At 44.4% G+C, this 27,321-nt stretch overlaps 1 protein-coding gene across 2 annotated transcripts in view; it reads left to right on the top strand.

The window, feature by feature from the left end:
• Positions 1–27,321, top strand: part of CLIC5 (chloride intracellular channel 5) — a 157,378-nt gene that overhangs the window by 90,628 nt on the left and 39,429 nt on the right. For both annotated transcript variants that reach the window (XM_025418932.3, XM_025418933.3), the window contains exons 2-3: positions 19,028–19,137; positions 22,518–22,643. In XM_025418932.3, the coding sequence (XP_025274717.3) occupies positions 19,028–19,137; positions 22,518–22,643 (236 nt within the window). The remainder of the gene's footprint in view (positions 1–19,027; positions 19,138–22,517; positions 22,644–27,321) is intronic.

The following is a 27,321-nucleotide window of genomic DNA, read 5'->3' as shown; positions in this document are numbered from 1 at the left end:
ATGAATATGTCTGGCCCTGAACTTATCACAAGACTGAGAAGAGAACAATGAAACAGGGTCTGTTTTATGACTTGGTAGAAAGAGTCCCATGAAAAAAAGATCTGATAAGAGCTAATTGGGAGAACACAGGGGGAAATTAAGCTTCTCGTTTTAGCTGTGCCCTATTTTTTCTGCTTTTTCTGCTTTTTCTGCAGTCCTCTGCTCTCTGGGGAGAAGTGTCTGCAGAGTCCCATCTGAGGTCGCCATTATAAATAAAACATGTAATCACCAAATGACACTGACACTCCGTCCCACTGATCCTCATTGAGGCCTCAGAATTTTCTACATCATGCTTCTGGCAGCCTCTTCCAGTAATTGAGAGATGAAGCACACATTGAAACGTCTTTGCCATTCCTGAGCCTCCACAGAAAGATAATTTGAAGGGGGCTGATCCTAAACATCTTGATAGAATTCAGAAATCTGTCTGCTATTCTTGAAGGCCAACGCTTGGCATCACCCATCCTAAACATAGCCAAACAATAGCGAGCTTCCTTAGGTAGAGCTTGCAAGTGAAGCTACTGTGACTAGCTCATTCGGCTTAAATTGGTTCACATGGTTGAGAGTTGGTCTAGAGGGCAGGACCATAGTATGATTTTTAGCAACCACATGCAGCTACTTTAATTGGCGCCTTCAAACTAAACAGAAATAAAAATTATATGCTTTGCTGAGTATTGACATAAATTGACGTTACATAAATTTCTACTCCAAACTTATTTTTTTTTAAAGATTTTATTTATTTATTCATGATAGACACACACACACACACACACAGAGAGAGAGAGAGAGAGAGAGAGAGGCAGAGACACAGGCAGAGGGAGAAACAGGTTCCACACCAGAAGCCCGATGCGGGACTCGATCCCGGGACTCCAGGATCGCGCCCTGGGCCAAAGACAGGCGCCAAACCGCTGAGCCACCCAGGGATCCCCCTACTCCAAAACTATTGACGGGACAATTTCTGTTAGAGCTGGAAACACACCTTCACATCATGTGATGATACCAAGTGGCTGATATGAGGGCTCCTTTCTATGGATCCCAGTATTAGGATGCAAGAGCAAAAGTAGGGTTTTTTGGTGCTTGTGAATTTGAGTAGCCCAAGAGCATCATGCCAAATTCTGAGACTTACAGAAAGGATCCAGTAGAGGAGAACCATTCCTGCACCTCACTTATTTTGGAGTCACTTGGAGGTAGTTTTGTATCTTTATAAAGACCACTTTCTGTTTTTCCTCCGAGGCACAAAGTGGAGAATTTATATGACCGTTCTTCACAAGGAAAGGCCATTTCCAACTTCTAAAAAAAACTTTATTTATTCATGAGAGAGAGGCAGAGACATAAGCAGAGGGAGAAGCAAGCTCCCTGCGGGTAGCCCGATACAGGACTCGATCCCAGGACCCCGGGATCATGACCCGAGCCGAAGGCAGACTCTCAACCACTGAGCCACGCAGGTGCCCCAATGTCCAACTTTTTTGGAGCCCAAATAGTATTGCTTAGTGAGTACCTGGGAGCAGAGTTGGACATTATGCAGTCATCCCTTCATTTCACAGGCAAGGATGCAGAAGGCGACATTGATACAATCACTCGCTCAAGGGCACATTTATCTTGCAGGACATCTGGGACCAGCACACAGGTCTTCCAGCTGCCACTGGCCAGACAGAAAGCAGGGTGGGCAATCTGTCTTTTGTAACGGTAGAACTTGTGAAAGAAAATATATTAAGTCTTGGAAAAATTCCCTTTCTGAATAGAAACACAGATTTCATCTCAGGTTATGGCTTCCTGGGAGATGGCCTGGACCGTTGTGTGTGTGGTATAATCACTGGAGTGAGTTTATTTTTTTTTTTTATGGGAGTACAATAAATAGAACATTTCCTGTCTCGGTCTGCTATTTGGAAAAGCTTTTCATTTCCCCCCTGGGCCTAGAGGATTACAAAAGACAGACTCCTTTTCAATTATAGCTCAGCCTGAGCTTGAACACACAACTCAGCCAGGATCGAGCTCAGATTGAGTTGTCTCAAGGCAGAGAAAACGAAATTGCATCTCCTTGACACAAAACCTGGCTCAGCTTCTATGTCTGTAGCTGTGAGGCCGTTTTTAAAAAGTGGAAGACGGAATCATTGAGGACTGCAATCATCACAGCACATTCTGTAAGATCTTGAAAGGAATTAGTTGGGTGGACTTATGTGATAGGAGGCACTGGCTGGTGGGGATCTTTCCATATTGCACGGTGGTGCGGAAGCCTTTCCAGACTATGTCTTTTAGTATACTGATTGGGGGTGGTGGGCAGGGACCAGAGGGCAGAGGGACGATTAGGGGGGTGATGTGTTGAGGGCTTGCTCTCTGCTAGGTTCTGTGCTCCCATTTCACGTGTGTGATCTCCCTGGATCCTCCTAGTCATCCCATGGGGGAGAAGGGGTGAGTGAAGGTGGGGATCTAGCAATACCATTTCTCTCCTGTACTTCCCCTGGGGGCTCAGCGCCTTCAGTATGAGTCTGACTTGTCTTTACCCTCAGTGAATCCTTCATATTAAAGGGAATAAAGCTTGGTTAGAGTCTGTATACTACAATGATCAGAATTTTTCCTCCTATGACTTTAGTATTTTACTCTTTTAAGAGAGTAAAAGGACAGGTAAGCAGAGGTTAGCAGGAACTTCACCTCTAGAGATGAATTTTGGAAGGATTCAGTTCTCACAGATCCTGTGATTATGTCTGAATCACGTACATTGATGACTTTGAGATTTCAATCCTCTCCGCTCTCCTGCAGACTCCACCCCACCAGTTGTATCCTGGACAAGTCATCTGTGCTTTGTGGAGCTCTGTTGGCCTCATCTGAGACATGAAGGAGTTGCATGAGGCCTGAAGAGTCTAGGCTGGGGTGAGGGTGGGGCAGCCTTCCAACAGGAAAGCTTCAATAGCTTTTTGAGGGAACGTGCTGAGAATACCATGGAAAGGTGTTTGAGGAAAATTGTGGGAAGGCAAAGGCTTGAAGGGGCCTGTGAAGGTGGTTAGAGGTGGTTCTTGCTGTATGTCTCATTTCTCCTGGTGCTGCAGTGGTGGCTGCTGCCCTGGAGCTCTAGCTGCCTGCCTGTCAGGGTGGAGGGTCAGCCCCCAAGCTCCATCTCCTCAACGAACACTTCCCCGCAGGAGCCAGTGTGGTTCTGGGATCTGGGAGGCCGTTGCTGGCTCATAGGATTTCTATTCAGCCAGTAGAATCCTTAACTGCAGATATAAGGCTCAGGGATATTTACCTTTTCTGAGCCATGTTTTGGCCATATTTTAGAGTGCCTTTTAAGAGCATCTTTTTTAATCGACCCACTTTATGAATAACAAAACTAAAGCTGGGCATGGGGGCTGGAAATTATTTGCACAAGATCGCACAGTTATTTGAGCCCAAACTAGATCTGGAACATAGGACTTCTAATCTCTGCTTTTTATTGCCCTCCCTTCTTTTGATTAAAGGGCTACCCCAGGAACTCCATTTAGCCAGACACCCTCCAAACATTCTGGCCAGGGTCTTACCACAAGCAAGGATCCCAAATTCATAGCACTCCTATCAAAGCAAAGTTAAACATTCCTGTAGTCTCCACCTCCAGATTAATTAAAAAGGAATGTGTTTTGTTTTTAAGTCTTGCCTTTCTGACCAGCCCTGAAGTAATTTTAAATAGAGTATTTTAAATGGAAATTAAAGCAGCTTTGTGACAAGAAGTGCTTCCCATTGGCCCCAGCACTCTACTCATTATAGAAGCTCCAGCCTTATAAGTTGAAAAGATAAGAATTGACTGGATCTCACATAGGATTTAAAAGGGAAAAGCCCTTTTAAAGTCTGGTCTCCAGACTCTGGGATGCTACTGTTAACCATTCTTCCTTCTTTCCCAGCTCCTCACCTACCTGGCAGATGCCTGAAACCCCAGAACTAGAGCTCTATCCCTTCTGCTTATATCTGGCCCATAATCAATGCCAAACAATTATCCAGGATTCATTCTTTAATTTGAGTGCTTTCAGAGTTGGCTTTGAGAAATGGGGAAGACACCATGTTGGGGATGGATGGCTAAAGGGGTAAGAGACCAGTGATGGCAGGAAAAGCAGACCTAGGGGACATAGGGACTCCCAGAAGATAGGCTTTTGACTGCTTTGTGGCCTCGCCTTTGATTGAGCCAACATTCTCAGACTGCAGGAAGAAAGAGAACTAGAGAATCCCTGGCTGAGTTTCCTGAATACAGCACAAAGGACAAGACCACCTGCTTATAAACACCCCACTCTGTAACCAAGCCTCCAGACCTGCACATATGCAGTCACTTCTCTCCCAGGTCCTCACCCACTGTTTTGCTTGAATAAATCCTCTTACCCTTAGACTCATATCATTGGTTAGCCCCAAGACCTTCCCTGAACTCTCAGATGGGCTCCTTTGTGTTCCTACTCTACCCATGCTCTGTCACTATTGCTCTTCACTTATGATCTGGACATCATCTCCTTACCTTTTGCTGCCTTCATGTGGGCCAGCTTTTTAAGGAAAGGGACTGGTTCTTATTCATCATTGAACTCCCAGGCTCTGCACCCAGCAGGCCCTCAGTGAAGGTACTTGTCTGACTACATGGACCACCCCCTGCTTAAGTGGTCAGGTGACTGCATATGGTTCAAGGTGGGGCTAAAGCCTCCTAGTGCTCCACACAGCCAGGAAAGCTGAAATAGGACTTGATGGGATCCTGCCTATAGAAGAGAGTCTCTGTAGCCATTGGTGGCTAGAGGTTAGTGCATGGGAAGAGGAAATGTGGTTGAGCCCATATGACCATGTGAGAGCCTGGACCTGGTCACAGTGTTGTCTGTCACCCTCACGGAGGACCCATCTGCAGAGATCAAGAGCAATCTTGTGTGGAGGTGCAACCATGAAGATATGAGCTGGCAAGTGAGGTTCCTGGCACTGTGGCTGCACTGATTTAAGGTTCTCCAGATATCTTCCATCCAAAATGTGCTTTCCATTTCCTGAACAGCTCAAAATGGTGCCTTTCTTTCAGGGCCTATGGAAGGACTGGCAGTGGGGGAGCATTAGTAGAGGTGCAGGGTGGGGAAGAGGGGGAGAAGGAGGGCTGTGGTCTGATGGCATCTCCAGGACAGGAGTGTAAGGAAATAGGGAACAAAAAGAGTAAGGAGGGCCCCTGAAATTTTCCTGAGATTCTGACTGTGTGTTTGGAAGGGGCCTGGGGACCTCATTTGTCTGTTTTTTTGTTTAACACATCCTTTAGGTGGTTCTATTATATATATCCCTAACTGTGAGCACCACTAGGTCAGACGTGGCCAAATCCGGTCCAACATTGGAATCCTTTTGAGAGTTTTGAGGAAAAAAAAAAAAGTTCTGAGCCCTACCCCAGATAAATTAAATCCAGATATCTGAGAGCAGGTCCTGGGCATGGCATTTTTAAGTGAATATTAGCCTTTTCAAGTTCTATAAACCTACTTCACCAACATATTATAAAATACTCATTTTTGCCAGAAAATTTTCCAAAGGGTCCCAGATATTTAAGTGAACCTATTTAATAAATCTCATGACTCAGATGTAATGTTAGTTGGCATAAGCTTTTAATCTGTCATATTTGGGAGTTTGGGGTAGCTGAGAGTTTCTGAACCCAAGTGAGATGCCAGATGGCAGATTTTGTGATTTGAAATCTAAAGTCTTTCCAGACCAGCTTGTGATATTAAGATGCCATATCCCAAACTCCACATTCAGACAACTAAAGCAGAGGGTGGGATGAATAGTAATTGAAGGATCTTTGCTATCACAGGATCCCAAATGCTAACTTTTGTGGGAGATGCGGAGTTCAGTGTCAAGATATTCTTGTCTGCTGTGAAGATTATAGGAGTTGCAGGTTCATTCCGTGAACGTAAGAGAAATGGATTCATGATCAAAAGTTGGAACTAGTATCTCTAGTATCTCAAACAATAAATATGAAATAGGTCAAGGAAGGAAAGCAACACTTTTGACAGTGGCCTGATTAAATGGAAAACATGTTTTCTTCATTAAGACTGCTATTCTTCTGGGGCAGGCTTAGGTGAGAAGATGTCTTCAAATGAAACCCATGTGAGACAGAGTTCCATTTATTTGAGGCTGTAGATTTATATCGCTCTTTGGCTTCCTGTGCTTTGGTATATTTCTGATGTGGGAGACTTCCAGCTTTTAGCTTTCCTGATTCAAGCATTGAGAGCCATAGTCAAGCCTGAAAGAACAGCATGATGATCCCATAAATATGTGTAGCAGAGGTTCCTGGTGATGAGAGGACATATAGGCTTCCACCAGGCTTCAGTAGAAAATCACCAGGGATTGGCCACAACCTGAGTCTCACCTTCATCCATCTATCTTCCTTGAGTTCTTGTCTTTGGCACCTGAGCCCCTTGAAAACAGTGGCTGAAGAATGTAACTCAGCACAGAAACTCAATGACATTACAGAACACAGACATACATGTGCCCGTGATCATACCTACAAGTCACCCAACATATGTCCCTTTCCCTGTCTCCCTTATGGTCCATGTGACACTGTCCTCATTTAGGAACACTTCTCTAGCCAGTGGACAGTGACCATAGTTCTTCCTGTGTTTGCTTTCTCTCCTGAATGCATTGCTTGGCACACAAAACCCTGAGCACCAAGGTATTGTTGAGTTTTTGTGCCATCAAAGAGAGGTCTACTGGCCCTTGACCAAGGCATAGCATTTCATAAAGAGGGATGTTTAATTAGCTCTTCCTAAGTATTTGTCTTCTGTAGTCATAATGACTATAACTATAAATTTATAAAGTGAAAACCATGTGTTTTATGCCTACTACCATTCAGTGGTGTAACAACCCTGTGAGGTAAATATTTCTGCCCCCAATTTGCAGATAAGATACCTGAGGTTAAGTGGGTACGTGTTACTTGCTGGATAACATACCACCCCAAACATTAGTGGCTTTAAATGATGAAAACATTAATTTTGCTCATGAACCTGCAGTTCAATCAGGCTTCGTGACGTCACTAGGTGTCATTTGGGACAACTCGAAAGCTGGGGCCTGGAATCATCTGAAGTCACATTCATTCACATGTCTGGTCAGTGATGCCACCTGTCAGCTGAGCACTCAGCTGGAACTGTCAATTGGAACACTGCACAATGACTCTTGTGCTCTGGATTGCTCATGACATGGTTTCCAAGGGCAGGCATCAGAAAGGAGAGAGTATGCCAGGCTCAATCTGTTCTTTTCATGACCTGGTTTCAGAAGTCATACATTTGACATTCTACTACTCATCCAGACAGCCATAAAGGCCCACCCAATTTCAAGAAGAAGGCAAATATGGACTCCACCTCTTGAGAGTATATGAACTGGACATAGTGCTGTAGCCACTTTGGGAAATAAAACTTGCCACATTCAGCTGCTTGATATCAGGGCTGGAATTTGAACCCATGTCTGCCTGACTCTATACCATGCCCTTTACACTGTACTCCAGAACTCTGTGGAGTCAAGGACACAAGCCTGCCTCTAGTGCAATGGACTTTAGTTGTTAAATATTATACCTGGGGCTAGTAGATCAGAAAAAGCCTAACCCAGAAACAGAGGTTTGGATGTTGGGACCTCCCGGGCTTTGTGCAAATTCATGATAGGAGAGCCATTCTGCCTCCTGAAACCCTATAGGGTAACTTGGAAGACATAACAGGACTGTCAAACTTATACTTCTTGAGACACCTGGATGGCTCAGCGGTTGAGCATCTGCCTTTGGCTCAGGGTGTGCAAGGGGCCTGCTTCTCCCTCTGCCTATGTCTCTGCCTCTCTCTGTGTCTCTCATGAATAAATAAATAAAATCTTTAAACATATATTTAAATGTATACTTCTTGAACATTTCTTGGGCTCCCAGGGTTTCATTAAGTCAATCAATCACCAGTTGCCTTATGCTAACAAAAGACTTCTCAACTATCTTATTAGAAAGAGAGATTGTTTGGTATGGAAAATAGTAATAACAAAGAATACTACCTGACTTTTACTAATAAGGAAATGTCAGGTGTCTAATAACTGGCAAACTATTCAATTGAAATGAGGCAAAGTCTAGAATAATGTAGAAGGGAGTGAGAGAATGGGAGGTGGAAGTCACAAGAAAGGATGGAGCCAAGTGAACCCTATAGCATTTCAACATTTTCTCTTTTTCTTCTTCCTCTTTCTTCCTTTCCTTCTTTTCTTTTTTTAAGCTTGGGGGTTGAATAGCATGTGTTTAGTTCTAAGAGCCAGTGTTACTGCTGACTTAGGAAGGATAATCATGTTCTTGGGGGTGGAGGAGTTCTCCAGAGGGCATCAAGCATGGAGCAAGGGGGGTGCCGGGAGGTGCGGGGGGAGGTTAACCGAGAGGCCAAGGTCAGGAAGAGGAGGATGTCAGCCAAAGAACAGGAGGGTCAAATGTGGGACCAATAGCAACAGTGGAGCACTAAGCCAACTGTGGGCCCTTCTGAGCCCAGGGCCTCATGCGGCCACACAGATGGCCTGCCCATGGAACCAGCCCAGTAGGCAGGGGGCACCAGGTGACAGGGACACTTTAAGAAGTAGGGAAAGTCAAAAGTTCTAACTGCAAGAAAAAAGTCAAGTAGGAGTAAATTACAAAGAAAGGGAGAGAGAGAGAGAAAAAAAAAAGAATTGCTGAGGCCCAGAAAGGGATTGAGAATCATTTTAAAAGAGGGCGTGAAGTAGAAGCAGGACTGGCAAGAGGTTTAAAAGAGACCCATTCATTTAATCAAACAGTATGGACATGAAAGAATAAAAATAAAAAGCCATGTGGGAGTGAAAAAAGGGGCTAGGAGAAGGGGCATTAGTGTTGGGTTGGAAAGGGCAGCTCTTTCTCAGAGTGTGCGGAAGAATAGGCGGTGAATACAGACTCAGGGCAGATTGACATAGCACTCAGGGTAGGCTGAAGGCCACTGCCAAGAGGCCTCAAGCACAGCAATATTACACAACACAAAGAGTTGTAGGTGTCCTTGGCCCCAAAGCCACTCTCAGACCAGAGCAGTAACTACTAAGGGTCAAAGGCACCACTGGACCCTGCTCTCTTAGTCAGACCCTTAACAGAGTAGCCTTCTAGGAATGGCACCCACAAGTTCCTTTGAGAGGGGATATTTACGTAACTCTATTGAGTTGTTTCTAAAACCATCTGGGGAGCTAAGGTGTTGATGACAGACACTGGATTGATAGGTTACCTGTCATAGGCAATACTTTTAAATTTACTTTGTGTGATGTTTAGTTTTGTATGTCAGCTTGGCTGGGCTGTGGTGCTCAGATATGTAGTCAAGCATTGTTCTAGATATTTATGTGCTACAAGTGTTTTTTGGGTGAGACTAACATTTAAATGAATAGACTTTGAGTAGAGCAGATTACCTACTCTAACATGTGTGGGCCTCATTCAGTTAGTGGAACATCAGAACAGAAAGACTGACCCCCTCTGAGGAAGAGGAAGTTCTATCAGCAGACTGCCTTTGGAGTCAACCTGCTGCTCTTCCCTGAGTCTCCAACCTGATGACCTATTCCATCAGGTTATGGACTTACCAAACCTCTATGGTCATGGGAACCAATCTCTTAAAATAATTATTTCTACTTTTAAAAATTATTTCTATTTTTAAAAAAGATTTTATCTATTTATTTGACAGAGAAAGAGAATGCAAGTATGGGGAGCAGCAGACAGAGGGAGAGGGAGAAGCAGGCTCCCTGTGGAGCAGGGAACCCCATGGGGGCTCATCCTAGGACCCCAGGATCGTAACCCGAGCTGAAGGCAGATGCTGAACCAACTGAGTCACCCAGGTGTCCCTAATTATCTCTATCTATCATGCACACACATGTATCCTGTTGGTTCTACTTCTAGAGAACCCTGACTAACGCACTTGAAATTCTTCATGTCACACTGCATAGGCTGATCCAGCCTTTATAATCCACTTTACATAAATGCTGACAGTATCTGAAGCCTCCAGTGTGTACTTGTTACCTATTTATTGAATGAAAAATGCCCGGATGCCCGTGAGTGAAGATTCACGTGGCAGCCGAGGAAAGAGCTGTTGTTCCTTCAAGGATAAAACTCCCCGTCCTCAAGTGAACCACAAACAACCAAGACCTATCCCTGCTAATGGAAGCCTTACCAACCAAATTATTATAGACCATTCAGTTTTTAAAAAATCATCGTTGGGATGCCTGGGTGGCTCAGGGGTTGAGCATCTGCCTTCGGCTCAGGGTGTGATCCCAGGATCCAGGATCGAGTCTCGCATCAGGCTCCCTGCATGGAGCCTCCTTCTTCCTCTGCCTAAGTCTCTGCCTCTCTCTCTCTCTCTCTCTCTCTCTCTCTCTGTGTGTGTGTGTGTGTCTCTCATGAATAAATAAATCTTAAAAAAATAAAAATAAAAAATCATCATAAGGAATACTCTATGAGTTATACTAATAAGGAAAAAATGGGCAGCTCTAAATATTGTTATCGTATAGAAAAATTCTTTCTCTTTCATGTAATGGGAATCAATTTATTGCTCTATATATGAGTCATTTTATATCCAAAGAAAGTTCTCTTTCTGTGGCCTTTGTCACCTTGATACTCTTTCCCATAAGATAACAACCAGCCTAGTGTGGCAGAAAGCTACAAATCAGGAATCAGGAATTCTATCCCTGATTCTGTCATGGCACCAGGCTGTGCAACCATAGACAAGTCGTTTAACCTTTCTGGGCTTGTTTGCTGACCAGTAAAATGAAAGAGCTAGACTATATCATCCCTGAGTTCAGTTCTAACGTCATTACTATAGAATTTTTATTTCTAAACTTGAAAAACTTGCCTAATCACCTGAGTCTGGGGATAGTTTTCATGGGCCAAAGCAACAAAAAGTTGAAATGTGCCATAAAATAATTTTCTGGACAAAATTGGGGTTTCTTCATCTAGGACTTATCTTTGCTAGGTTTTTAAATGAATCAAACCAAGAGCCTAAAAATACTGCATTTTGAAATATCAGACATGTAAACATCTATAGTACTCTGGGCCCCACCAAGAGAGAGAAACCATGCAGTGGTTTAAACAGGAGAAGTTTAACATAAAGTATAACTATGATAAATAGTAACTATGACATCTATGAGAATTCTGAAGCTATAGGAAAATAGCCAAGGAAGGGGTTCAACTCTCATTTGGGGAGCAATTGGGTGGCTCAGTGGTTGAGTGCCTTCCTTTGGCTCGGGGCATGATCCTAGGGTCCTGAGATCGAGTACTGCACCAGCACACAGGGAGCCTGCTTCTCCCTCTGCCTATGTTTCTGCCTCTCTCTGTGTGTCTGTCATGAATAAGTAAATAAAATCTTTCAAAAAGCTCACTGAAGAAGTACTGGTCAGCCCAGTAAAAAAGCACAGAAGCTCTCTGGTTTGGCCAGGCCAGAGCTGGCCCAGAATTGTTAGGGCAAGTAATAGGCTACTGTCCAGAGCTCAGCTGGGGAACAGGTGGTCAGCAATGGTGTCATAGGCATAAGTGGGAACCAGGTGGTAGCAGGAGGAGGAGGCCTTCAGGCCACATGAGGCTTGCAAAGTAAGCATCACATCTGTGTGGCCATCCTGAGCAGAAGCATGCTCTGTACAGGCTCCGTGGAGGCTCCTCTGGCCACAAAGTGCCAGAGGGATCACATTCTGGGCTGTGGCTAGGGCAGGCTCTGCTGGATGTCATCACACCCACACAGCTGCCCCCCAGCCTTCACCAGAGACAGGAGAAGAGCCTCTTCCTTCTGCAGGGTCCCTCCCGTGCTTTCTCCTAAGAAAGACACCATTACGCTCACTGTAGAAATGCTGAAAGGAATTTCCCCCTAATCTCATAAAACATTTCCTACAGTGTGCATTCAGAGCTGAGAGACAATAAATTGATAAACAACATATAGCTGTCAAGTCCAAATGCCATCTGACCATTGTCTGCTATTCCCTCTTGGGAATATATTCCTCTCCAAAAATTCCTCCCTCTTCCAGACCCTGGTGCCCCCAAGTGACTTGTTTTTAAAAAAGGTTTATTTATTTATGATAGACCTAGAGAGGCAAGAGACACAGGGAGAAGGAGAAGCAGGCTCCCTGAGGAGCCGGAAGTGGGACTCCATCCAGGATCACGCCCTGAGCCAAAAGCAGATGTTCAACCACTGAGCCACCCAGGAGTCCCCCCAAGTGACTTTTGGACAGTTATCAGCTTCTTCTTGTGCGGAGACAAAGCTCTGTGTACCTGGTCCTTTCGTGGGGTGTCTTTAATCAACAGTTCTCAAATGTCGCTCATGACCTCTTGGGGTCCCCAAGGCCCTTTCAGGAATTCTGGGAGGTCATACCCATTTTCAAAGAAATGTAATTTCTCCCTGGGGTTGAAATTTCATGCGTACAGCTACCTGTGTTTTAGCACAAATCAAGGCTGTGGTATAAACAGTACTAGGAGTCACGTGCATGCAGCAAAAAAAGAAGCCAGTCTTATTTATGAATGTCCTTGATGAAGCAGTAAAAAGTATATAATGTAATAAAATATCAACCCTTGGGTATATGTCTTTTAAACATTCTGGCTGATGAAATGGGAAATCCACATAAAGCTGTTGGGCTGCATTCTGAGTACAACGGTTGTCGGAAGATCAGCCCTTGCTTGATTGAGTGGTGAGCTGAACCAGCCACTTCTCTCACGGAACAGGGTTTTTACTTGAAAGAGCAAGTGGCAGACAAACTGTGGCTTTTCAGGCTTGGTATTTGCCAGACATTTTCTGGAAAATCAGTGAAAGAGCTTGTTGGTTCCAGGATACCAACTGACAGTATTTATTGCCTATGATAAAACGCAAGCTTTCAAGAGAAAATTAGAATATTGGGAAACACATCCCTGCCACCGTGCATTTGACGGCTTCTCTGAAACTTCTCGGATGAGCTTAGTGATGATATTAATGAATGAAATATTTTGACATTGTACGATGACATGTATCAGCATTGGGAAGATCTGCATAGCTCAGTGAAATGCTATTTTCCAAATGACGAATTTGTGATGTAAAACAAATCATTCATGGGTGAAAGATCCATTCATAGTGCGAGATAGATGAATGGGTTTTAGTGGAACAGAAGAACTTCACTGATAGGGTTTCAAATTCCATCTACCAACGAGGTTTTAAGAAACTACCACTTGAGTTTCGGTATGGTATTAAAGAAAAATGCCCAGGATTATCTGAAAAAGCTATTAAATTACTCCTCCTTTTTCCAACTACATATCTGAGTGACGGCAGATTTTCTTTTTATACTTCAACCAAAAAGCAAAAGATTGAACGCAGAAGCCAGCTTTGATTAAGTCAGACATTAAAGATTTTGCAAAATATAAAACAATACTGCTCCTCACTCAATTTCTTTTCTTAAAAAATACATTTCCTTTATTTCAAAGTATTACTTATGTTAATGTACAATATGTTTATTATCATTGCTATCATTATATTTAAAAGAATAAGTAGGGATCCCTGGGTGGCGCAGCGGTTTGGCGCCTGCCTTTGGCCCAGGGCACGATCCTGGAGACCCGGGATCGAATCCCACATCGGGCTCCCTGCATGGAGCCTGCATCTCCCTCTGCCTATGTCTCTGCCTCTCTCTCTCTCTCTGTGTGACTATCATGAATAAATAAATAAAATCTTAAAAATAAAATAAAATAAAAGAATAAGTAAATGACTGTTTAAAATATTTTTTAGCTTTCAGTTATAATACAGTAAATACAAAAGCTCTTTGGGATTCTCAATGATCTTTAAAAGTGTGTAAAAGTTTTAAGACCAAAATGTTTAAGGATTGCTGTCTTAAATAAATCCCCATTAGTCACTTAAATTCACAAAATTTATAAATGCAATGAAGGAGGTCAAGAGAGGAAGGTGACTTTATTACTCAAGGTCACACAGTGAATTAGAGGCAGAGATACGTCTAGATCCACGATCTCCTACTACAGTGTGTTATACAATCCAAACTTTCTCCCCAGGACCCTCTTCAGAGTGCAAACATCACAATTTTGAGATACTCAAGCCCTAAATAGGGAGCAATACCATCCTCCCCTCCACATGCATCAGCTCAGGCACGGACAGGCACCAGCTAAATTTCAGGCACCTGTACTTGTTGCTGCTGAGGGCAAAGTAAATAAAACATGGCCCATGTTTTGAAGGTAACCAAGCTCACCCTTTAGAGGGAGGATGATATGAAAGGCAATATCTCATAGCAGATAACCTGACCTACCTGCCATATAACATGATGTATATTCATACTACCTACATAATTACATCATGCCATTATTTTTTTTTAAAGATTTTAATTTATTTACTCATGAGAGACATACACACACAGAGAGAGGGAGAGACACGGGCAGAGGGAGAAGCAGGCCTCATGCAGGGAGCCGGACGGGGGACTCGATCCCGGGTCCCCATGGTCACGCCCTGGGCTGAAGGCAGCGCTAAACCACTGAGCCACCCGAGCTGCCCACAACATGCCATTATTATATCAATATTGCATATCATATAAGTTTTATTATATACATAGCATATAATATAGTAGAATAGAACTCATAGTAAATACATTTACTTTATCTAGGAAACAGGCAGTACTTTGGGGTCACAATTTTGTGCATGTACCCTAGGCCCACGGCAGAGCAGAATTGTGAGCTTGGGAAGTTTTGCCACCAGCTGTATACCTTTCTCCTTCTGACACTTTCTGACTTGCATTAGTTTTCTAGGGCTGTCATAACAAATCACCATAAACTGGTTGGCTTCTCTCACACACGACACACACATTTATTCTGGAGGCTAAAAGTTTGAAATCAAGGTGTCAGCAAGGCCATGATCTCTTCAAAGGCTCTAGGGAAGGATTCTCTTCCTCATCTCTTCTTGTTTCTGGTGTGTCTGGCAATACTTGGTGTTCCTTAGCTTATAGATGCAGGACTCCTAATTTCTGCCTCTGTCTTCACATGAACTTCTCTCCTGCAGGTCTGTGTTCAAATTGCTCTATTCTTATAAGGGCATCAGTCATATTTAGGGCCTGTCCTAATCCAATATGACCTCATCTTAACTCGATTACATCGGCAGAGACCCCAAATAAGGTCATACATGTTCTGGAAAGACATGAATTTAGTGTGAATTGGAGGCATTATTTAACCAAGTACACTGTGTGCCTGCCCAGCCTTCATTGTTCACCGCCTCTTTGGAGCATCCCTCACATTTTCCCTCACACATTTCAGGACCCAGCATCCCGTTGAGCCTCACCTGGCCATTCTCTCTTGGTGTGTTGAGTGGTTGCCACAAGCTCCCATCGTTTAACTTATGAGTCTAACACAGGACTTACCCGGGCCATGTAACTGGTAACTTGTGAAGGAGGAAAGAAAGAAGGTAAACAACTCAATAGTAAAAAAACAAATACCCTGATTAAAAAAAAACAGGCTAAGGACTTGAATAGACATTTCTCCAAAGGGGACGTAAAAAGCCAAAGGTATATGAAAAAATCTCAACGTCACTTATCATCAGGCAAATGCAGATCAAAACCACAATGAGATACTACCTCACACCTGTCAGGATGGCCACCATCAAAAAACCCAATGTCAACAAGCAGTGCTGAGGAGGCAGAGACATTGGGACCTGTGTGCACTGTTAGTAGGAATGCAATTGGAGTAGCTGCTATGGAGAACAGTATGGAGGTTCCTCAGAAACAAAAAACTAGAACTACTCTATGATGGAGCAATCTTACTTCTGGGTATTTATCCAAAATAATTGAAATCAGGATCTTTTTTTTTTAATTAAGATTTTATTTATCTGTTTGACAGAGACAGAGAACACAAGTAGGCAGAGTGGCAGGCAGAGGCAGAGGCAGAGAGAGAAGCAGAAGCAGGCTCCCCACTGAACAGCGAGACCTATGTGGGGCTCAATCCCAGGACTCTGGGGTCATGATTTGAGCCTAAGGCAGACGCTTAACTGACTGAGCCACCCAGGCGCCCCTGAAATCAGGATCTTGAAGAGATACTAGCACCTCCCTCATGCAGCACTATTAGCCATAGCCAAGATGTGGGAGGAGCCTGAGTGTCCACGGACAGATGAATGGATAAAGAAACTACCTGTGGTGTACGCACGCAGTGGAATACTGTTGAGCCTTAATACGGAAGGAAGTTCTAAAAATGCTACACCATGGATGAACCTCGAGGACATGATGCTAAATGAGTTGAGTTAATCTCAGAAAGACAAACATTGCTCGATTTCATTCATATAAGGTCACTAAACTAGTCAACATCATAGAATCAAAGAGTGGAGCAGTGGTTGCCAGGGCTGGGTGGAGGGGAAATGAGGAGCTGCTATTCAGTGGGAATAAAATTTCAGGTAAGCAAGGTGAATCAGCTCTAGAGCTCCGCTGTACAACGCTCTGCCTGTGACCAACAGTAATGTATTGTCCCCTTGGAATGTCTTAGGGAGTAGATCTCATGTTAAATGTTTTGGCCACAAGAAAGGAGAAGAAAAGAGAAAAGAGAAAAAAAAGAAGAAGAAGAAAAAAGAAGAAGCTGAGAATCCTTACATGTTATTTCTGTTGCTCCTTTGGCAATTTTCGTTTCCTGGGCCTTGCATCACAATTTACAACGTGATAGCCAGTTTCCTGGTCTAGCGTAATTTATGACAATAGGGAAAGTGTGGGAATCTGTGAAAGCCTGAACCCTCTGCCTCTCTGGCACAGCTGTGTGCACATGGGCTGAAGGGTGCGGTGTGCACACCACTCCCAGCATTGTCACCTTCAGCTCTGTGACCTGTGGCCACTGGGTTACCTGTTTGGGGCTTCAGATTGGACTCCGGGCATGGTGGCAGGAGCTCTACATCTAGAACCAGATCACCTGGGTTCAATCCAGGGACGCTTAGGCTGGTCATTTCCTTTCTCTGGGCCTCAGTCTCCACATCGTGCAAAAGGGTGATGATATGCCACTGCATAGGCTTCTCGTGAGGAATAAATGAGTTAATATTATATATGAAGCATTTCCAACAGTGCCCGAAAATGTAGACGTGGTTGTTATTATTACATGATTTCCTGTCCAGCTAGTAAGATTTCCAGTATTTTACTAGTTCCTCCTTCAATTCTCTTATCACTGCCCACCCACCCCTGTACCCCTACCAGAGGTAAAACAGGTGACAGTATGTGGATGTGGCTTTTGGTTTTGGTTTTTAATTCTCTGCTTATCACTTTTAACTGGCCCTGGGGAAGATTTCCTTTGTCAGGAAGTCTTGAAGGACCAGGAACCAGGTGCCTGTCGAGTGAGTACTTCTTGGGAAGAAGGTCTTAGATAGCTGACATCATAAACTCCAGTTAGCACCAAGCTATTATTAAATTAATAGCTGCCTGTCTGAGTGTGGCTTTATCAGTAACTTAAGCTCTGTGGGTAGGTGTGGAACCCACAATGTGGCCTCCCACCTTTCAGATTTTATATAACGGAGCCCATGGTGTCTCAGCTACTCAAGAGTGGGTCTGTTTCCAGCACGGAGGAAAAGCGAGACCTGAATAAGGATGGGGCTTTTGGCGTAGTTAAGAGAGAGGTAAAATAACTGTAATTTCATAGCAATTACCTACAACCAACACCGCCAAAGGCGCCAGTTTTCCGTGATAAACCTGAGCCTCTGCTGGGAGCAATTTGCAAGGTAGAAATAAGCGCACAATTAGGCTCTCCTGTATGAAGGGGGACATCGGCCCCTCCCCATCCAAATGCCACAGCAAAACAAACCATAGAGGGGAAAATATTGTGTTGCATTTTGGAAGTGCATTTTTCCCCTCCTTCTCTTAAAAAAAAAATCTTTATAAGCCCCCATTCCAGGATGTTGTTTGGATTGTTTGCAACTTTGCCAGGAATCCCCAGGGACCTTCACTCTCCTGGTGCTCCCTGTTGGTTGGAGAAAGGGGCCACCCATTCTGGGGGATCCACCAGCAAACTAGAGTCAATGGGTGATTTCTCCCTCTAAATGCCATGTCACGAGCCCTTACACCACTCAGTGGAAATGAATTATACAGAGATCAATTTCCCAACCTTTCTGTTTGCTTATGTGTTTGCTGAAAATGAATTCCTTATAAAATTCATGTCTCTGCAGCCCACTCAGAAGTAAAGCTAGACTTGTCTTTCAGATGATAAAAACAAACAAACAAACAAACCAGAAACAAAAAAATGTAATGTAATTTTGAGAGAGGGAAATCTAGCCAGCAGAAGTATGCAAGCCCTCAACCGTGCCATCTGTTATTGTTATGTATTTGTTCCCACCTTATCCGCCAGCCAACCCCACAGAAGGCCACCAGCTTCTTAGCTAAATGCATTTTTGAATGCCCTGTGTAAATTTCCTCCAGTGCCTTGTACATAATTGAGAACTAATATGCCTTTATCAAGGAAAAGGATAGTTTAACAAGTGATGGCTTATTGACACTGAGGTCAAGGATGAGTCATAGCTCAGGGAGCTATTGATTCAAATATTGAGTCTGCTATCTAGACATAGATGAGGTCAGAGTCTGAGGTATTTGTACTCTGATATATCATGGAGCAAGGGCTAAAGGGTAGAACAGAGTAAACTAGAGAGGAACATAGTTTGGCTAGGTATAGCCAAAGGAAAGCATTTCTAATTGTTAGAACTACCCTCAGAATGGACGGTGCATGGAGATATTAAAGCATAAACTCAATGATGACTTGGAGGTATAGAAGTTGGTGGTCCAACATGGTTTATTTGGACTGTGTGATGTTGCAGGTCTCCCTGTACCCTGAGAAGCTAGGGTTCTATGGTTTCAGAAAGCTTTGATACATAATCACCATGCTGGGAACTCAGATTCAGTTCAGCACATATTTATTGCGTCCTTGCTGTGTCTCAGGCATTGCCCTGCATAGACATGAGGAAGACAACAATAAGATAGGGCGACTGCCCTTCCAAGTTAGGCTGGGTCATGGCTTTAGTCAGTTCTCCGACGGGGGTATATTCCCTCTTGCTAATATGCACATGCTGATGTAGGACTCTGGTTCTCTTCTTTCTAGGCTGGAATTGATGGGGAAAGCATTGGCAACTGTCCCTTCTCTCAGCGTCTCTTTATGATCCTCTGGCTGAAAGGCGTTGTGTTCAATGTCACCACTGTGGATCTGAAAAGGTAAACGATGCTGTGTTAATGAGGAATGTTCTGGCTGCAGGAACAGAGAACTTTCTATGAGGGAAGGTGAAAACCTGCCTATGTCTTCCAGCAGCCTCCTGCTCACACCTCATTGGCCAGACTGTGTCTCAGACCCCCCCTCCCACCTCCCCCTTACAAGAGAGGCACCTGGGACTGAACATTTCTCTGCCCCAATTAACAAGGTTTGATTAGGAAGAAAGAGGGAAGGAATGGATATTGGATATGCAACTAAGAGTGGCCAGAGGTGGACATGCATATGTTAAAATCCAGGAGTCAGCCCCTCTGGCAGTAATAGCGTCCCATCCTGGGGACCCTGGCAGGACTTCAGGTCTAAGAGTCTGAGTTTCCAGGGCATTGGCATCCAACCATTTCCCCTGCTTTGCTCTCATTTTTAGAATTCCTTAGTGTGAAAGTTCTGGATAATAGGCTGGGATAGGAGAGTTGCTCACGCAGTTTTAATGGCTGTTAAAAATGCCAGGCATCATTCACTATCAAGAGCCACTCATCTCAGGCTTGTATCCTGTTTCCTGTCCTTTCAATCCAGGCTCCAGGCTCACTCCCTGAGCCTTTATGGCTGCTTGTAGCCTCTTCCCTGGTGAGTTTAGCATATTCTCCATGTCACCTTTACGTAAATTATTCTATACCCGTGACCCTACCACCTAGAAATCTCTAGATATTTCCACTTGCATTTTCTATTATCACTTTAAAACCCAAATGTCAAAGATTCCATCTGTCATTTCTCCTTTAAATTGGGCTCCCCTCCTGAATTCCTGTGTTCTTCCATTTTTCTAAGCACTGGAGATTTTCCAGGTCCCTTCTCTTGCTCCCTTCCTTGTCAACCAGTCCCCAAAGGCAGGGCACTGTCCCACTGTGCTACCTGTGAGCCCTCTCATCCATTCTCAAAGCCCACACTGGGGTAAAGTCCCATCACTGCCAGCCAGAGACTGTCTCTTTGTTTTTCCAACTGGGTGTCTTCCTTCCCGGTTCTCTTGCTCTTTCTCTGATCCTAGGGTTATTATTATTATTATTATATTGTCCTAAGGTTATTCTTCCTAAAATAGTCCTTTAATCATGTGCCCCTCCACCCCTCTCAGAAAAGCTCCTGATACTTCCATTACCTGTGGAATCGTGCCTGTGTCATCTGTAGCTCTTTGATCTTAAGCTTTGCCAACATTGTCTCCCAATACTTCTCACCAGGGCCTAGCTACCTCTCTATCAGCTCCCCCCTCGTCCCATCCCTTTTAGCTTCCAGCCCCTGGCTAGGATGCTCCCTCTGCCTCACATATGCTCTCCTGCCTTCCTGAATGGACAGACCTTGCTCAGCCCCCAGGTGCAGCTTCGGCTCCCTCCGCTAGATCATCATCTCTGAGAGCAAGCTTGCATGTTTGCTGAGGATCAGAATGGGAAAGGAAGCCACCTCAGCATTCCTCAGATGCTTATATTGCTCTTTCATACCTGTTAACTGACCCTGCCAATGCCCATTGAGGCAGGCCGGGCAATATCCCAACTCCAGTTGAATAGATAAGGAAACTTTCTTACTGCAAAATAATAATAATATTTTTTAAAAAAGGACAGAAAAGGAAAGAAAGAAAAACAGAAAAAACATAGGTATAATAAAGAGTTAAGGACTTTTAAAAATGTGTGATACGGTGACGATTAGCAATTTCAAAGAAATTTCATAAGAAGTTAATTTCTTATCCTGGCACCACACCATTTATTGACTGAGTGACCTTGAACAAGGTCCTTCCTTTGTCTGGGCCTCCATTTCCTTGTCTGTACAATGGAGTTACAAGCACTGCCTCCTTTCAGAGTGTGAGGAGGTGGTGAGGCAGGCCACAGAGGCATTTACATTCAGTACTGTGCCTGGCTCACAGCAGGAACACAAGCTGACTATCCTTAGCACCCTCCCTTCCCTCACTGAGCAGGTGATGCGGTCAGGGAAAGAGGACTGATATGGATGAGATAGTCCATAAATTCGACTTGACAATATGGAATTAAATGCAAATTGTATCATCTCAACCATAAATGCTGGAGAAGGTCAACAAAGAGAAAGGTCTGCAACTGGCCAGCATCCCATTGGCTAAGTCCATCCGAGTAGCTACCACCATAGGCAGTCCTCCCCAGAGATTCCAGACTCCAGAGGCCACTGTTCTCTTGAGTCACGGCAGGGGCGGGAGGTGGGGGTTGGGGGGGAGGAACAAAATAATTTCTGTTTCTTTAAGCCACAGAGAGGTGATGGGTGAAAAATATAATCAGTATAGATTTCCCCTCCCAGCTGCAAACCCAAACATTCTTGCCTTGTGTCAGCTCTGAAAAACAGGAGGAGAAGGTAGAGAATGTCCTCTCATTGTCCAAAGGAGGGACGCATGCTGAGCAAACAAAGGGACCAGGCGAATGAGATTTTAAAACTCCTCAGTCCCAGCTGTCTTGGGAGTTCCAAGTGCTGCACACAATGCAGCTGGAGAGGATGTGTGTTTGGGGAGCGATATGGGAGGAGCACCGTAATTGAAATTCTTCCCTTCCCCTCCCAAACTGGTGACGCCAGGAATTTGTTTCATTACAGACTCCTCTTCCCCCTTGTTTACTTTTCTTTGGTTGCTCCATCTAATGTTTTCCACTTGATCAAGACTCCCACAAGTGTTGAGTTCTCTGCGAGAGCATTTGGGGGGAGTCTTCCCTTAGCAGGGAAGCGTGTCCTCTGTTGCTCCTCCTGTTCCTTACTGTTTCCTTCCTCACTGCTCTCACCCCACGCCCCCTCCTCACCACCCCCCTCCGCCAACCTTCCAACTTTCGCTTTGCTCCAGGCTTGGGCTTGCATTTCCACCAGCTGGTGGAAGCCTGGAAGCATGCCCTTGGACACTATCTGGGCCTCGGTGAACACAAGGCCACTTTCTCTCCTGTTGCTCATCCCCTTGACAATGCAGAAGACATTTCTTAGTATAAAAGTATGATTGAATTAATCGATTTGTAAAGTTTGGCATTCTGTATAGTGCATTTTTGTTAAGCTAAGTGGTGAAGGAATGTTGGAAAGCAAAGCCCATCCTCTGCCCTGGGTGTTAAAAGCCTGGCACTCCTTTAGATAGCCACCTGCCATTTCTCTCTGCTTTTCCAGATTTGACTATTCCTCTTAACTTACTCTCATGACTCCCACTGGACAGACTTCCTGTGTCACACCACATCCCATCAGAACTTTCTCCAATCTCCCCTGCTCTACTCACTGTCCCACCACCATCACCATAAGTCTGATTTTGCTGACAGGAGTGCTGGACAGCCCAGGGAGTCTAATTTACAAGCTGAAGGTTCCCTGAAATTGAGGTGCCCTGGTGTAAGCCACTTCCTGAATCTTGTTCTCTCCACAGAAAGCCAGCTGACCTGCACAACCTTGCACCTGGCACCCATCCGCCCTTCCTGACCTTCAACGGGGATGTGAAGACGGATGTCAATAAGATTGAAGAGTTCCTGGAGGAGGCTCTGGCTCCTGAAAAGTAATGAGCTGCTTATTTCTGAAGCTAATGGCAGGGTTGGGTCTGTGTTGGAACTAGAGAAGCATAGCGTTAGATTCGAGGAGGCAGATTTCCAAAGGAGCCTCATCAATCCAGAGAGCTGCCCAACCTTAAAACGTCTCCACAAAGTCTAACTCCAAGAGTGGATACCCCTCTGAACAGGATATGCCTCCTAAACAGAGCACCAGGAAGGGTGCCACCCCTCTGTCCCCCTATGTGAGTCCTCTTCAGGTCATTTTGCTGGAAAGACCCTAAAGTCCTGAGGGCCAGGACTCCCCAGTTTTAGAACGAGATCTAGAAGGCTACAAAATGAGAATAAGCCAGGAGAGAGCTAACCCCATAACTTAAAGCCACATCTAGGTATGAATAGGAGTCATGAATCTGACCATGTCTGGTTGGAGCCCATAATCAAAGATGAAAAGACTGACTCTTCTTCTAACGTGAGCCTGGGGGTTGGGAGTAGAAGAGAGACCAGAGAGCTGTAGGTTCTTGGGTGGACCAGCTGTTCCTGTTGGAAAAATGGAAGGAAAGGGAAAGAAGATGAATTCTGGAAGTTACTGGAAACTAAACTTGTTCATTATACTCTATATTGTAATCAGGGATTAAAACAACCACGTTGTTTTGTTTTAACCAGGAAAAGATTTCATATAGGTAAGGCATATATAGACTCCATCCTGTAGGACAGCCACTGAAAAATTTAAACCGAAAGTGTTTAGAGTCAGTTTTCAAGCTTACTTCAGGGGGGTGAGAGGATGAAGATGGCAGAGGGTAAAAAAGCTGGAAGTGGAGTAATCAGTAAGCAGGAGCCAATTGGTGACAGGCCATGTGGCTGAACTAAGGCAGCGACAGTGACCTGGGGGCAGAGAGGTAGGAAGGGCTCAGAATCTCTAGTTAGCTCATAAAATAAACAGAATTTGACCACTGGAAACCACTATATTGCATTTATTTTGAGGTTGTATTTATTTATTTATCAATAGTTATATAGATAGCCCTTGCCAAGTGCCCTAGGAGATAGATGGTATGCAGCCTCATTTTACAGCTGGGGAAACTGAGCCATTGAGAGGTTGAGTAACTTTCCCAAAGTCACACATCCAACAAATCAGTGTTAAATTAAAACTCCCGGTCATGCTGTGATTAAGCCTTGACATTTATACATTCTTCCTAAAAATTATTCTTTGTCATTCACCTTAAGACAGTTTATTTTCACACTGAGTGTAAAGCTGCCTCAAGCCCATTGGAAGCAGCTGAGTGTAGACTTGAAATGAGTGCATTGATCAAATCAGCCATCACCTCCATCTCAGCCACCACCAGAAGCCACAGCATCTCTGAATAGGACACCAGTCAGCCACTTTGCTGAAAGGATCCTGAGGGGGTCCAGGTGCCATCTCCCTCCCTTAGGACTCAGCCTCAGGGCTGCTGGTTGGAAATCCCATATGCAAAAATACTGTTTGCAGTAACTGAACAGAGTTTAGATTTTGCGTGGAAGACCCAGAAGAGAAGGTCCAGGGTGAAGCTATTTTCCTTGAAGTAAGATTTGTACTCAGGAGTGACCACTTCTGTCTAGGCCAGTGGGAGATGTGAAACAGAAGCAGCAGGGAGCAGACTGTCCCATCCAGTCCTTTCCCAGGCCAATAGTTGGAGGTATTCAGGGCTGGGTTGAGGCTTGCTCTCCTAATCTTGCCAGTGGTGTGCTGTGACCCTCGAATGTTCCTTCTCTGCTCTCTCCCTCCATTCCCTCCTGTTCTTCATGCCCACTTTAGCCAGGCTCCCACCACCCCAACTGGCTGTGCTTTTCCTGGACTGATTCTCTTACTCAGGGCTCTCCAGTCCTATATCCACAGTGGGGCCAAGGGGGCTCATGAGACCCCTGGAGTTTCATGCCCCCAGTACACGTGTACATTCTTCCAGAGGAGGACCATCATCAGGTCCATCATCATTTCACCAGATTCCAAAAATTTGCCATGATCCAACCAGTGTTAGACATTGACACTCCCTCCTCTCTTCCCTGTCCATGCACATTCCCTGTCCTGAGTTCTGCTTCCTCTGGTTCATGTCTTTTTCTGGACTGCATTTGTATGTGGGAGGTTTTCCTCAGTGCATTCCTAATGTGTCAGTGATGCAACAATCCACCACACCCAAGGAGCAGAACCTCAAAACCATTAAATGCATGTCTGGATAATGCCATTGAGATGGAGGCCCTACTGAATAGACTGGCAACCATTCAAGAGCCCCCGGAGTGTGCTTTAGAGGCCTTTGGATGGGTCATCCTGGGGCAGATGCTGCAATTACCAATCAGTAAATGCCCTCAAGCCAGTGCCTCCGCCCCGCAGAGGGAGACCTGCTGTCCAGCCCTGGCCGGCTGCCCACTGATTGGAGCAGCAAGGCCCAGGTGGCTCGCAGCTGAAGGCCCCTGGAGGAGTGGAGCTTGACCTTCTGGTTCTCTAGGGGGCAGCAAAACCCCCATAACTGTTCACTGAACACAGCTCTGCCATGTGTTTCTCATCACACCACTGTTTGTGAAAGTTGCCAGAGAGCCAAGAAATTGTGGTAGCCTTTTTCCCCTTAGCTTTATTTTTTTAAAGGAAAAAACCTCATGCGAACACTCCAACCATTTTTTTTTTAAGTCACATTTGGTCCCACAAAGAATTTCGTGTCAAATGGAATTCAGGAAGTCTCAAGTAGTTTCTAAATGGGACTAACTTCCATTTCTTTCCTAAGACTGGCCCAGTTAACACTCAATAGGGAAGCACTGGGATCAACGTCTCGATTACTGTTGAGGCATGCTGGGCCTCATCTTTCACCTCCATAGAATGGCCAGAGTTCCAAGGATCCAGAGCCGAGAGGCCAGAGACCAGACTCTAGCCACCTTTCTGCAGATTTTACTGTATGGCCTTGGGCAAACCTCTCTCTCATTTCCTCATGAGGGGGTGAAACTGCATAGTCCCTAAGATGCCTTTCAACAGAAGCTCTATGATCCCATGAAGGGCTCAAAGCACTTTTCTAAAGCTGGATATTATTTAAAATACCCCTCATGCGTAGATGATGCTATGATAAGAAGTCAGGAGGGTAAACTGATAATGTAACATGGCACAGCATATATAGTCAGTCAACTAGCAAGCATATACTGAGTGTCAACAGGGTCCAGAACATTGTAAGAATTGGAAGACACTTTGAATTCATTATTTTGAGAAGTGTTTATAGATAGCACACAGTAGTGGAAACCATGAATGCTTCTTCTAACTCTCTGGGAAGTAGAGAAGCCTCCTTGGTACCAAGGACAGGATTGCCTGGTGGCTGAGAAGGTAGACTTTTGGGGTCAGAACGGCATTTATTCTAATCCACACCTGGAGATTGTGCCACAAAAATTAGCCACAAAATCTCAGTGGCTTAACAGAATAACAGTTTATTGTTCACTATGGCAAAATCTAAGTGAGCAGTATGACTGTATTGTAGCCTTTGGAAATGTGACTCCCAAGGCTCCTTCACCGGAGATAAAGTAAGAAGGTTCATGCCAAATGTTTTAAGGGCCAGGGCTGTGAGTAGTTACATCACTTCCCCTCTCATCCTATGGCCAGAATCCAGTGGCATGACCCCAATCTAACTGAGAGGTAGAAGCTGGGAAATGCAGGGAAGCACATGGATATTTAATCTTTAATTCTCACAATGTTGATCTCGTGGGACTATCATAGAAGATAATACTACTTAGCCTTGTGCCAGACATTGAGTAAAAGCTCATTAAGTGGCACCCTGAAGCATTAGGAAGGGAAGTCACTACCTTTTTTTGTGACTGTCTTCCAGATGTAATCATAAGGACCTCAATCTTAAACCCACAGATCCCAAGGGATGTCTTTTAATGGCTAAGCCTGACTTTTTCTACCTCTAAGGATCATTTGCTTAATTAACAGAGACAAGACAAGCAAGGACACAGTCAAGGATCAATAGAGTCAGAAGCATTGACCTGTTTTTCAAGTGAAGGTTTGTTGAGATGAGGAAGCAGGAATAAAAGAAAAGGGAGAGAGCTTTTCAGTTCATTAGAAAAAGGGTGATAAACACTAAAGCTGCCAGGGGAGCCCTTAAGATCAGCAAAGGCCCCTCCATCAGGGCAAGAGAATTGTCTCTCTTTCTCCAAAGCATCTCCAACGCCAGGGACAGGACTTGGCCATGGTGGATGCTTAATGCATGCTGGTTTTATTGCATGGGACCCTTTTGTTCAATGGCATGGTGGCCTGTGGCTAGTCAGTGAGAAGTCAGTGGGAACCCTAAGCAAGTCAGAGCACTTCCATCTGCATATAATATATATGTATATATAATAATACGTATCTATATAATACATATATTTCACTATTGTTTACAAAAATTTTTTAATGAGAAGCCAACTATTTTGCATCCTGGAATGAAGGAATGAGGCTTGAGTGCATGTCTAAGATGAATGCATTTGAAATAAGATATCTTAAAAACTAGAATGGAGAGAAACTATCATCCAGTTAGAGCAGGATTCAGCAAACTTTTCAGTAAGGGGCTAGATAGTAAGTATTTGACTTTGGGGGCCATAGAGTCTGTGTCACAACTCTGCTGTTATAGAGTGAAAACAGCCATATGCAACACAAAAACAAATGGAAGTGGCTGTGTTCTAATAAAATTTATGACTACTGAAATATGA

This window comes from Canis lupus, chromosome 12 (assembly GCF_003254725.2).
Source record: "Canis lupus dingo isolate Sandy chromosome 12, ASM325472v2, whole genome shotgun sequence".
Lineage (NCBI taxonomy): Eukaryota > Metazoa > Chordata > Mammalia > Carnivora > Canidae > Canis > Canis lupus.
Note: the sequence above shows the minus strand (reverse complement) of the source record. Positions and strands in the feature narration are given on the sequence as shown.